Source organism: Oncorhynchus tshawytscha, linkage group LG13, assembly GCF_018296145.1.
Source record: "Oncorhynchus tshawytscha isolate Ot180627B linkage group LG13, Otsh_v2.0, whole genome shotgun sequence".
NCBI classification, from domain to species: Eukaryota; Metazoa; Chordata; class Actinopteri; order Salmoniformes; family Salmonidae; genus Oncorhynchus; species Oncorhynchus tshawytscha.
The window spans coordinates 15,389,495-15,402,399 of record NC_056441.1 but is presented as its reverse complement, the minus strand read 5'-3'; the positions used below and the strand labels follow the sequence as shown (position 1 = coordinate 15,402,399).

General features: G+C 45.5%; 1 protein-coding gene across 1 annotated transcript in view; it reads right to left on the bottom strand.

The window, feature by feature from the left end:
* Positions 1-9,374: 9,374 nt before the first annotated feature.
* The window catches only part of LOC112265802 (probable acyl-CoA dehydrogenase 6), a 39,556-nt gene continuing 36,025 nt past the window's right edge, over positions 9,375-12,905 (bottom strand). Inside the window, exons 8-9 of the mRNA XM_042295224.1 lie at positions 12,186-12,336; positions 9,375-9,985 (exon numbers count right to left, since the gene is read on the bottom strand). Of these exons, the coding sequence (XP_042151158.1) occupies positions 9,895-9,985; positions 12,186-12,336 (242 nt within the window). The 3' untranslated portion in view covers positions 9,375-9,894. The remainder of the gene's footprint in view (positions 9,986-12,185; positions 12,337-12,905) is intronic.

Sequence of the window (12,905 nt, the reverse complement as noted above, 5' to 3'; positions counted from 1 at the left end):
ATAGTAAACGTGCAATATGTCTGGCTGGTACTCTATTAGGACTTCAGGGTAAATCATCCATTACCGAGGATGTGGTATCAGAGAGGATGTCATAAATGTGACTCACCACCTGGATTCGGCTCGTAATTTAACCATTTTATTCGTATTTACAGATGGCATACAAGTTTGTTATTAACGCACATGGAAGTTCACATGTTCTAGAAGGCATTTCTGCCAAATAACTCTTTAATAACTTTTTGATAAAAAATATATTTTTTTAAAGTCGTGACTTGCCATATATACCCAGTTTCCTGAATCGGGTCCCAAATATACCTATCTCTCTCCCTGTCCTTAGATGAGGTGACGGAATGCTAGCGTTGGGAAGGAGGCGAACAGTGACACAATTCTTCCAATCAAATTGAACACCCATGGACCAGAAATGGAGGAAACATTAAGAAGGATTTAGAGGGAATGAAAATGTTCCCATAGTTGTATGTAAATTGTTACTTTGAAGTTTCCACTCCTCGCTTTTGTCAACAACAACAAAATTACGCATTTCAGAAAAGAACGTTCCTAAGTTTAATCACATAAAAAAATGTATCCCTGTTTTTTGTCACTTTGTCATGAGATAAAATCACCAGCAAATGCCGTGAAAATGTTCCTTCTGTAATAGACTTAGTGATTTATTTTCTATTACAAAAAAACCCTCTGAGTTCGAACTCGCGCTGTGCGATGAGTTTCTAGTCAGGCCACTGTATTAGTGGCAGAACAATGGGTTAGGCAATTTACTGGTAATTCACCGTTTTATTTAAATTACTTTTATATAGAGAACCATGGATCCCATGTGCTAATCAGTCCATTTCATGAGTTATCAGACCCTTTACCTCATATGCTGCATAAGCCTGTTGTTCTAAGGCAATATTCAGTCACCATAATATTGGTTGGAAGTCTATAGAAATCAAACATTTTACACTTTTACATTTTAGTAATTTAGCAGATGCTCTTATTAGTGCGTTCATCTTAAGATAGCTAGGTGGGACAACAACATCTCACAATGGTTAGCAAGTACATTTATCCTCAAAATACTTATCAGCAGTCAGTGCTAGTAAGAAAATTATTTTTTCATAAAAGCGATTGCATGTAGTATACCAAATAATCATCTATTCATTTAATAATACAATTGAAAGTGCTGGAAGCTCAAAGATGACACAGAGCAGTAAACCAACGTTTGAGGAGAACTTGGAGTAACAGAACTTTAGGCGCCTCCTGGTGGCAGCATTACACCCCTTACAGCTGCCCTTGGGAAAAAGAAATAGGATGGACATTCCAAATGGAACCCTATTCCGTGTATAGTGCACAACTTTTGACCAGGACCCATAGGACACTTGTAACGGCGTTCGTCTGTTGAAGGAGAGTCGGACCAAAATGCAGCGTGGTGGTTACTCATGTTCTTTAATGAAAAAATAGCGATACATGAAATAACTAAATAAATACAAAAACAACAAACGAAACGTAAAAACCTAATTACAGCCTATCTGGTAAACACTACACAGAGACAGGAACAATCACCCACAAAATACACAGTGAAACCCAGGCTACCTAAATATGGTTCCCAATCAGAGACAACGAGAATCACCTGACTCTGATTGAGAACCGCCTCAGGCAGCCAAGCCTATGCTAGACACACCCCTAATCAGCCACAATCCCAATGCCTACAAAAACCCCAATACCACAACACAATAAACCCATGTCACACCCTGGCCTGAACAAATAATTAAAGAAAACACAAAATACTAAGACCAAGGCGTGACAACACTGGTAAATAGCAGTGCACTAAATCAGGAATGTGGTGCCATTTTGGATACAAACACTGTATTTTGAGAAAGTAAATGTACATATTTATTTTGTGCAGAAAAGATTATGCTCCGTATGAATCTTATGACCATCTAAAAATGAAAAAGAAGAATGATCTGTAATACTTTGACACATCTCCAATGCATTGCTTTCTTTTCTTATTCTTTGTGTTGCTATGTAGGCAACTACATCAACCCTGGTCCTGGAGGGCCGCAGACACTTCATACATTCTGATTTAACTGACCTGGAAGACCAGGTGTGTTGAATTCAGGCAGTCACTGAACTGATCAATTAGCTCAGTTGGTCAGGTGTGGTGCCTAGTTGGGATAAAATCCTGCAGTACCTGCGGCACTCCAGGAACAGAGTTGCCTACACCTGAATTACATCATTCAGGTAGCCTAGTGGTTATAGCATTGGATTACTAACCGAAAGGTTGCAAGATCGAATCCCCAAGCTGACAAGGTAAAAATCTGTCATTCTGCCCCTGAACAAGGCAGTTAACCCACTGTTCCTAGGCCGTCATTGAAAATAAGAATTTGTTCTTAACTGACTTGCCTTGTTAAATAAAGGCTAAATAAATAAATAATAATAGTCAGACAAACCATATATCCCTGGTCTCTAATGGCCAGACAAACCATATCTCCCTGGTCTTTAATGGCCAGACAAACCATGTCTCTAATGGCCAGACAAACTATATCGCACTGGTCTCTAATGGCCAGACAAACCATATCTCCCTGGTCTCTAATGGTGAGACAAACCATATCTCCCTGGTCTCTAATGGCCAGACAAACCATATCTCACTGGTCTCTAATAGTCAGATGAACTATATCTCCCTGGTCTCTGATAGTCAGATGAACTATATCTCACTGGTCTATGATAGTCGGATGAACTATATCTCCCTGGTCTCTAATAGTCAGATGAACTAGTCTTGTCTTATCTTGATTATTGTCGTGTGGTAGAGTGCTGCGGGGAACAGAGCGGCACGTCTTGCTCTTCGTTGTAATCAGAAGGCTAATATAAATACTATGCATGCCAGTCACTCTTGGCTAAGAGTTGAGGAGAGACTGACTGCATCACTTCTTCTTTTTATAAGAAACATTAATGTGTTGTAAATTGCAAATGGTTTGCATTGTTAACTTACACACAGCTCTGACCAACAAACTTACCCCACCAGACATGCCTCCACGGGTCTTTTCACAGTCCCCAAATCCAGAACAAAGTCAAGAAAGAGTACAGTTATATATAGAGCCATTATTGCATGGAACTCCCTTCCATTTCATATCGCTCAAATGAACAGTAAACCTGAGAAGCTGGTGAGAAAGCACCCTAGAAGTATGGAATAGCCGCGGGAAGAAGGGGTGCTGAAGGTGATGCAGCACCCCTGAAAAATCAGAATTACTGTAAAGGCTTCTAGGAGTAGTGGGTGGAGGAGTCAGGCGCAGAGAGCAGGGTAGTTCAAAACGTGGATCTTTATTCCAAGAACAGAGTAACGGTCACGCCACACATAAGGGCGCATAAATACCCAGTCCAACAACCAGGACGAAACTGTCCGGAAAAACGGAATCCACAATAATCCACACACCATGAACAGAAAAACAAGCCCGCACAAAAGCCGGCTGGCCTACCGGGTTTAAATAGCCCAAAACAAAACCCAAACAAGAAACAGGTGAAACTAATCAGACAAAACTAACGGAAACAGAAAAGGGGATCGGTGGCAGCTAGTAGGCCGGCGACGACGACCGCCGAGCGCCGCCCGAACAGGAAGAGGCACCATCTTCGGCAGGATTCGTGACAGTACCCCCCCTCCCCCGACGCGCGGCCTCGAGGGCGACCCGGAGGTCGAGGCGCAGGGAGATCCGGATGGAGGCGATGGAACTCCCTTAGTTGCGATGGATCCAAAATATCCCCCACCGGTACCCAGCACCTATCCTTCAGACCGTACCCCTCCCAGTCCACGAGGTACTGCAGGCCCCTCAACCGGCGTCTCAAGTCCAGAATAGCTCGTACCGTGTAAGCCGGGGACCTCTCGATGTCCAGAGGGGGTGGAGGGACCTCCGGCACCTCACCTTCTTGTAGGGGACCAGCTACCACCGGCCTGAGGAGAGACACATGAAACGAGGGGTTAATGCGATAGTAAGAGGGGAGTTGTAATCAATAACACACCTCGTTTATCCTCCTCAGGACTTTAAAGGGCCCCACACACTGTGGCCCCAGCTTCCGGCAGGGCAGGCAGAGGGGCAGGTTTCGGGTCGAGAGCCAGACCCTGTTCCTATATCTCCCTGGTCTCTGATAGTCAGATGAACTATATCTCACTGGTCTATGATAGTCGGATGAACTATATCTCCCTGGTCTCTAATAGTCAGATGAACTAGTCTTGTCTTATCTTGATTATTGTCGTGTGGTAGAGTGCTGCGGGGAACAGAGCGGCACGTCTTGCTCTTCGTTGTAATCAGAAGGCTAATATAAATACTATGCATGCCTGTCACTCTTGGCTAAGAGTTGAGGAGAGACTGACTGCATCACTTCTTCTTTTTATAAGAAACATTAATGTGTTGTAAATTGCAAATGGTTTGCATTGTTAACTTACACACAGCTCTGACCAACAAACTTACCCCACCAGACATGCCTCCACGGGTCTTTTCACAGTCCCCAAATCCAGAACAAAGTCAAGAAAGAGTACAGTTATATATAGAGCCATTATTGCATGGAACTCCCTTCCATTTCATATCGCTCAAATGAACAGTAAACCTGAGAAGCTGGTGAGAAAGCACCCTAGAAGTATGGAATAGCCGCGGGAAGAAGGGGTGCTGAAGGTGATGCAGCACCCCCTGAAAAATCAGAATTACTGTAAAGGCTTCTAGGAGTAGTGGGTGGAGGAGTCAGGCGCAGAGAGCAGGGTAGTTCAAAACGTGGATCTTTATTCCAAGAACAGAGTAACGGTCACGCCACACATAAGGGCGCATAAATACCCAGTCCAACAACCAGGACGAAACTGTCCGGAAAAACGGAATCCACAATAATCCACACACCATGAACAGAAAAACAAGCCCGCACAAAAGCCGGCTGGCCTACCGGGTTTAAATAGCCCAAAACAAAACCCAAACAAGAAACAGGTGAAACTAATCAGACAAAACTAACGGAAACAGAAAAGGGGATCGGTGGCAGCTAGTAGGCCGGCGACGACGACCGCCGAGCGCCGCCCGAACAGGAAGAGGCACCATCTTCGGCAGGATTCGTGACAGTACCCCCTCCCCGACGCGGCCTCGAGGGCGACCCGGAGGTCGAGGCGCAGGGAGATCCGGATGGAGGCGATGGAACTCCCTTAGTTGCGATGGATCCAAAATATCCCCCACCGGTACCCAGCACCTATCCTTCAGACCGTACCCCTCCCAGTCCACGAGGTACTGCAGGCCCCTCAACCGGCGTCTCAAGTCCAGAATAGCTCGTACCGTGTAAGCCGGGGACCTCTCGATGTCCAGAGGGGGTGGAGGGACCTCCGGCACCTCACCTTCTTGTAGGGGACCAGCTACCACCGGCCTGAGGAGAGACACATGAAACGAGGGGTTAATGCGATAGTAAGAGGGGAGTTGTAATCAATAACACACCTCGTTTATCCTCCTCAGGACTTTAAAGGGCCCCACACACTGTGGCCCCAGCTTCCGGCAGGGCAGGCAGAGGGGCAGGTTTCGGGTCGAGAGCCAGACCCTGTTCCTTGGTGCGAACACAGGGGCCTCACTGCGGTGGCAGTCAGCACTCTTCTTCTGCCGTCCACTGGCCTGCTTTGAGAGTGTCCTGGACTGCCCTCCAGGTCTCCCTAGAGCACTGCACCCACTCCTCCACCGCAAGAGCTTCGGTCTGACTCTGATGCCACGGAGCAAGAACCGGCTGGTAGCCCAGCACGCATTGGAATGGCGACATGTTCGTGGAGGAGTGACGGAGTGACGGAGTGAGTTCTGGGCCAACTCCACCCATGGGACGTACCTCGCCCATTCTCCTGGCCGGTCCTGGAAATATGACTGCAGAAACCTACCCACTTCCTAGTTCACTCTCTCCACCTGCCCATTACTCTCGGGGTGATAACCAGAGGTCAGGCTGACCGAGACCCCCAGACGTTCCATAAACTCCCACCAAACTCGGGACGTGAACAGGGGACCTCGATCAGATACGATGTCCTCCGGCACCCCATAGCGCCGGAAGACGTGGGTAAATAGAGCCTCCGCAGTCTGTAGGGCCGTAGGGAGACCAGGCAATGGGAGGAGACGGCAGGACTTAGAGAACCGATCCACAATGACCAGAATGGTAGTGTTCCCCTGAGACGGGGAAAGATCAGTAATAAAGTCCACCGACAGATGAGACCAGGGCCGTTGTGGAACCGGGAGGGGCTGTAGTTTCCCTCTAGGCAGGTGCCTAGGAGCCTTACTCTGGGCGCACACTGAACAGGAGGAGACATAGAGCCTCATGTCCTTGGCTAAGGTGGGCCACCAGTATTTCCCCCTAAGACCCGCACTGTCCTCGCAAGCCCCGGATGACCTGAAGAGGGTAGTGTGTGAGCCCACCGAATCAATTGATCACGGACACCAAGCGGGACGTACCTGAGACCGGTAGGACACTGTGAAGGCACAGGTTCCAACCGCAACGCCCGCTCGATGTCCGCGTCCACCTCCCATACCACCGGTGCCACCAGCCTAGAAGCTGGAAGGATGGGAGTAGGATCGATGGACCGGTCCTCAGTGTCATAGAGACGGGGCAGTGCTTCGCCTTAGTGTTGAGGGAACCTGGTCTATAAGAGATTGTGAATCGGAATCTGGTAAAGAACATGGCCCACCTAGCTTGACGAGGATTCAGGTCACTCCAGATGAGGAAAGGGTGCTTAGCCCCCTCAAGCCAGTGTCTCCGCACCTTCAGGGCTTTTACCATAGCTAACAACTCCCGGTCCCCCACATCATAGTTCCGCTCCGCCGGACCCAGCTTCTTCGAAAATAAATCGCAGCGGCGGAGCTTGGCAGCATGGCATGGCTCCAACCCCAGCCTCGGACGCATCCACCTCCACTATGAACGCTAACGAGGGGTCCGGATGCGCCAACACGGGCGCGTCAGTAAACAGCGCCTTCAACCGGTTGAAAGCTCCGCTCGCCTCGGCCGACCACCGTAAACGCACCGGCTCCCCCTTCAGCAGTGAGGTAATAGGAGCTGCCACTTGGCCAAAACCCAGGATAAACCTCCGGTAGTAATTGGCAAACCCTAAAAACCGCTGCACCTCCTTTACCGTGGTCGGAGTCGGCCAATTACGCACGGCGTTAACGCGGTCACACTCCATCACCACCCCCGAGGTAGAAATGCGATAACCCAGGAAGGAAACGGCTCGTTTGGAGAACACACATTTCTCAGCCTTGACGTATAGGTCATGCTCCAGCAGTCGCCCAAGTACCTTGCGCACCAGGGAGACATGCGCAGCGCGTGTGGCGGAATAGATCAGGATGTCATCAATGTACACCACCACACCCTGCCCGTGCAGGTCCCTGAGAATCTCATCTACAAAGGTTTGAAAGACGGCTGGAGCATTCTTTAACCCATACAGCATGATGAGGTACTCATAGTGGCCCGATGTGGTACTACACGTGGTTTTCCACTCGTCTCCATTCCGAATACGCACCAGATTATACACGCTCCTGAGGTCCAGTTTTGTGAAAAAACGCGTTCCATGGAATGATTCCACCGCTGTAGGGATGAGCGGATAACTAAACCCCACTGTGATCAATTGAGACCTCAATGCATGGAAGCAGTCCTCCCTCCTTTTTTTTCACAAAAAAGAAACTCGAGGAGACGGGTGAGATGGAGGGCCGAATGTACTCCTGCCTCAGAGATTCCGTGACATATGTCTCCATAGCCAATGTCTCCTCCTGTGACAATGGGTACACGTGACTCCTGGGAAGTGCAGCGTTCTTCTGGAGGTTCATCACGCAATCCCCCCATCGATGGGGTGGTAATTTGGTCGCCTTTTTTTTTTACATAAAGCGATAGCCAAATTGGCATATTCTGAGGGAATGCGCACAGTGGAAACCTGGTCTGGACTCTCCACCGACGTGGCACCGATGGAAACTCCTATACACCTACCTAAACACTCCTCTGACCACCCCTGAAGAGCCCCGTGTCTCCAGGAAATGAGGGGATTGTGAATAGCCAGCCAGGGAATCCCCAACACCACTGGAAACGCAGGTGAATCGATAAGGAAGAAACTGATCCGCTCCCTATGATCCCCCTGCGTTACCATGTCCAGCGGAACCATGGCCTCCCTGACCAGCCCTGACCCTAATGTTTTTTTTCAGGAAATGTAAAAAAAAATTGACAACCCTGTTTCTCAACCAATTATATTTTCCAGTGATGAAGACATGGCTGTTTCATGTTATGCAAAATATAACTTTTAGCACTGTTAGCGCTTGAATGTTTTAGCACTCAGGTCCAAAGTCACTTTCTGAGCACTCCTACAATGGACAAATATGTATGGAAGGGTTTGTTCGATTCATAAAGGGTGCTGTCAAAGTGATTGAATTCAAATGGATTTACCTTATTACACATTTCAGAGCAATTCAAATCCGGATGGCAAAACATGTCACTGGATGTATTGTTTTGTTATTTTTCCTACTAACAGGACTCAGACTTTGACTCAACGGGAGGTTTGCTGGGGGCCACCATAGGGAGAGTGAAGCAGCTTTCCAGGGGAAGCCAGACCAAGCTCCTGTGCTACATGCTGTTCTTCTGCTTCTTGGTCTTCACCATCCTTTACTGGTTTATCAAACTGAGGTGAGGTGTTACAGGAGGCCCCGGCTTTTCCCTCCCTGCCTCGTGTTTCCTTTCCCAGTCTGTACCATGCGTGCACCTCTGCATCAGAAGACCAGGATGATGACAATGAGACTGTAAGAATGTGCTTAATGTTTGAGAAGACTCCCCCCAAATCATCAATGACAATGTGCAATAGGGAATAATAAAAAATGTTAATTTTAGACAACCCTGATGGAATGAGTAGACACTGCCATACGTTTGTAATGTGACACTTTCGTACAGAGTCCCTTAACGATGATGCATATAAGTTGATGTACAGGATGAGTGATCTATTGCATCAACAAATCTGGCAAGGCTAAGCAGTAACATGTGTTACACAGGCAGCCCAATTCTGATCTTTTTCCCCAATCACATTTTTCAGAGCTGATTAGTGAAAAAGATTGGAATTGGGTTCGCTGCCAGAGGTTGCTTGATCCAATGTGAGACTGATTTAACATTTGATCAATAGTGTCCAACAATTGAGTTCCACTATAAACAAACATCTTGTTTTTGTTTTGAGGAATAAATTAGGGTGTGCGCTCACTTCAAACATTTCCTGTCCCATCTACAGAGACTGTTCATCTCCACTGCACACTGTTCTCCCGTTAACTGATGTAAAATGTTTTATATGTAAATAAACATGGATGTTTTGGATTTGACGCTCCAGAGAGTTTGATTCTTTTCTCAACAATTGTTTTTCAAGAAGTCACAAAAGATTGAGGTATATAGCGCTTCATTTATTTTACACCACAGTACATACTATTCATTGTATTCCTAAGACTATCTACAAAAACTTGATCTTAGACATTGATTACAAATCCTCTCCACAATACACAAACAAATTCTGTAGGACCGCAGTTTTCAATTGTCATAAAGAAATTAATGGAACGAAATCTTAGGCATGTTTCCCCAGAATGGAAACATGGAGGCACTATTTGAAAAACATTCCTGACTGGCCCTGTAGTACAGTACATGCATTTTCACAAGGTAAGTGCAACACAGCGGTTAAATTGATTAACAAATTAAAATCTTAAACTGCAATTCTGATGTGTTCATTAAATTCCAGAAAATGGTTCTGTTCCTTCTGGAACTCCCTTCATGGATTGGATAGGTGTAAGCAATATGGCATAAACTAAGCGGTATCACTTCCACCTATCTAGTCATTATAGAGAAGCATAGGAATGGGAACAATGTTCTGGATTGAGGTGCAGCACAAGGGAAAGCCATACTGGCACTGTGACATCACTTCTTGGGTAGGGTGTCCATGTACTTGCAGATGATCGACAGCATGACCTCATCAGCGCCTCCTCCAATGGACAGTAACCTGGCGTCTCTTAAGTATTTAAACGAGACAAAAAAGAAAAGCGCAAAATCGACAAATGAACACTGAGCTCATTCAATGACAGCTATTACCTCGGCCGCATTCTTAAAAACCATGAAAGCCACATGAATTTTGTGCGACAATAGGGACTCGTTTCTGATTAGATGCTTGAATTAGGTTTAATTTCTTGAACAAAATTACCAATCTGAATATCCAGAATGTTTGTGGAATTAACTAGTATTGAAAGTCAACTCTTTGCAGTGAAAAAACAGCACCGTTGCATAACTGTATTGACTCAAATGGAAGCTCAACTGGCTATGAACTTACCGTACATGAATATCCTCCTTAAACTATCCATCTGCATATACATAGTATTTGTATATAGCAAGGTTCTGTGGATGTGATGAAACAGAGACCTTTTAACTGACCCATAGTGGCATTAAGACCTGCCCTTTGACCCCCAGATGCCAGATCATAATATGTCTCAAATAGCACCCTATTCCCTATATAGTCCACTACTTTTAACCAGGGCCCATCAGGCTCTGGCCAAAGTAGTGGACTAATAGGGAGCCATTTGGGATGCAGGCCATCTAATGTCTTCATTTGCCACGCCACTGGGTGTCACTGTAATTAGACTACGGTAGTATCAACCGTGGTTGATTAGTGTACTACTACTGTAAGAATGGCATCATCTGATCAGTGAAAGGACAACATATATACCAGTGGGTTAAATAAACTCCTTTTGAGTTTGCTAATACTTTATTTGCACATCTCCTTATGATACACTGAACAAAACTATAAACGCAACATGTAAAGTGTTGGTCCGGTGTTTCATGAGCTGAAATAAAAGATCCCAGAAATGTTCCATACGCACAAAAAGCTTATTTCTTTCAAATTTTGTGCACAAATTTGTTTACATCCCTGTTAGTGAGCATTTCTCCTTTGCAAAGATAATCTGTCCACCTGAAAGGTGTGCCATATCAAGAAGCTGATTAAACAGCATGATCATTAAACAGTTGCACCTTGTGCTGGGAACAATAAAAGGCCACTAAAATGTGCAGTTTTGTCACAACACGATGCCACAGATGTCTCAAGTTTTGAGGGAGCATGCAATTGGCATGCTGACTGCAGGAATGTCCACCAGAGTTGTTGCCATATCATTTAATGTTCATTTCTCTACCATAAGCCGCCTTCAATGTCGTTTTAGAGAATTTGGCAGTACGTTCAACAGGCCTCACAAATGCAGACCATGTGTATGGTGTTGTGTGGATGAGCGGTTTGCTGATGTCAACGTTGGAAACAGAATGCCCCATGGTGGCTGTGTGGTTATGGCATGGGAAGGCCTAAGCTACGGACAACGAACACAATTGCATTTCATCAATGGCAATTTGAATGCACAGAGATACTGTGATGAGATCCTGAGGCCCGTTGTCATGCCATTCATCTGCCCCCATCACCTCATGTTTCAGCATGCTAATGCACGTCCCCATGTCGCAAGGATCTGTACACAATTACAGGAAGCTGAAAATGTCCCACTTCTTCCATTGCCTGTATACTCACCAGACATGTCACTCATTAAGCATGTTTGGGATGCTCTGGAACGACGTGTACAATAGTGCGTTCCAGTTCCCACCAATACCCAGCAACTTCGCACAGCCATTTAAGAGGAGTGGGACAACATTCCACAATCAACAGCCTGATCAACTCTATGTGAAGGAGATGTCGTGCTGCATGAGGAAAACGGTGGTCACACCAGATACTGACTGGTTTTCTGATCAACGCCCCTACCTTTTTTAAAAAGGTATCTGTGACCAGCAGATGCACATCTGTATTCCCAGTCATATGAAATCCATAGATTAGGGCCTAATGAATTTATTTCAATTGACTGATTTCTGTAACTCAGTAAAATCTTTGAAATTGTTGCATGTTGCGTTTACATTTTTGTTAAGTATATTTTATACATGAATAAATATATGAATGAATGATAAAATATACATTATATAGAGTTCATGAATAGTTAGCAAACTAAATATTTAGTAATGTTTATGACAAGTTTATAAGCAGAACTTGTAACCTTCACAATGTGTCGCAGAGTTTATTCAGTGCTTCAACGAAGGAGCTTGCTCCAAAACACATCTGCAATAAACATAATTGAAAGGAACTAAGCTGCTGTCCTGAGCCTCCTTTTAGGAGTTTCTTCTTCTCCACTCACCTGTAAAACCTGCTGACCAGGACATTGCTGGTGAAGCCCATCCCTCCCCAGTACTGCAGGCAGCTGTCCCCCACCTCCCTGGATAGACGGCCTGCCTTCAGCTTAGCCATGGACGCCAGCTTAGTCACATCGTTGCACTTGATGTACAGAGCTGGAAATGGGACACAGGGAAGAGGTTGATGCCAAGATTTAGGACGTGTTTCACTCAAGTCCTAAACTGATATTACTTACTGATATTATTGTCATTGATCTTTAATGTCAGATCAGTTCAGATGAGGGAATGGGAGAATTGGGACGTGGACAGTGTCTATTTGTGCCAAACAGATGCCTCTAGTCCCTATATAATGAAGCAATTAACAGCTGCACTAGTGCATTGAAGCTACTGTCTGGTAAAGTGGTTGAGCATTAGTTAAAACCCCTCAAAGGCCATGGAACCCGGCCAACAGCCAGATGTGTCCAGTCTCCTGACAATGACCATTATTAGATGATGTGTTGTGTTACTGGCCTAGATTTGAAAGTTTACAGCTTATTATTATGAATCATACATAGGCTGCACTTAACTGACTGTATTTATCTGGCAGTGTTGGAGAGTAGTGAACTACATGTAGTTCAACTAGTAACTTAACTACATTTTGCAGTAGCTAGTTCTAAATTCTAATCTTCGTATTGTTTTTAGTGTTAGTTACTTTTTTTTGCCATGCAGCATTGCAGCTAACTACT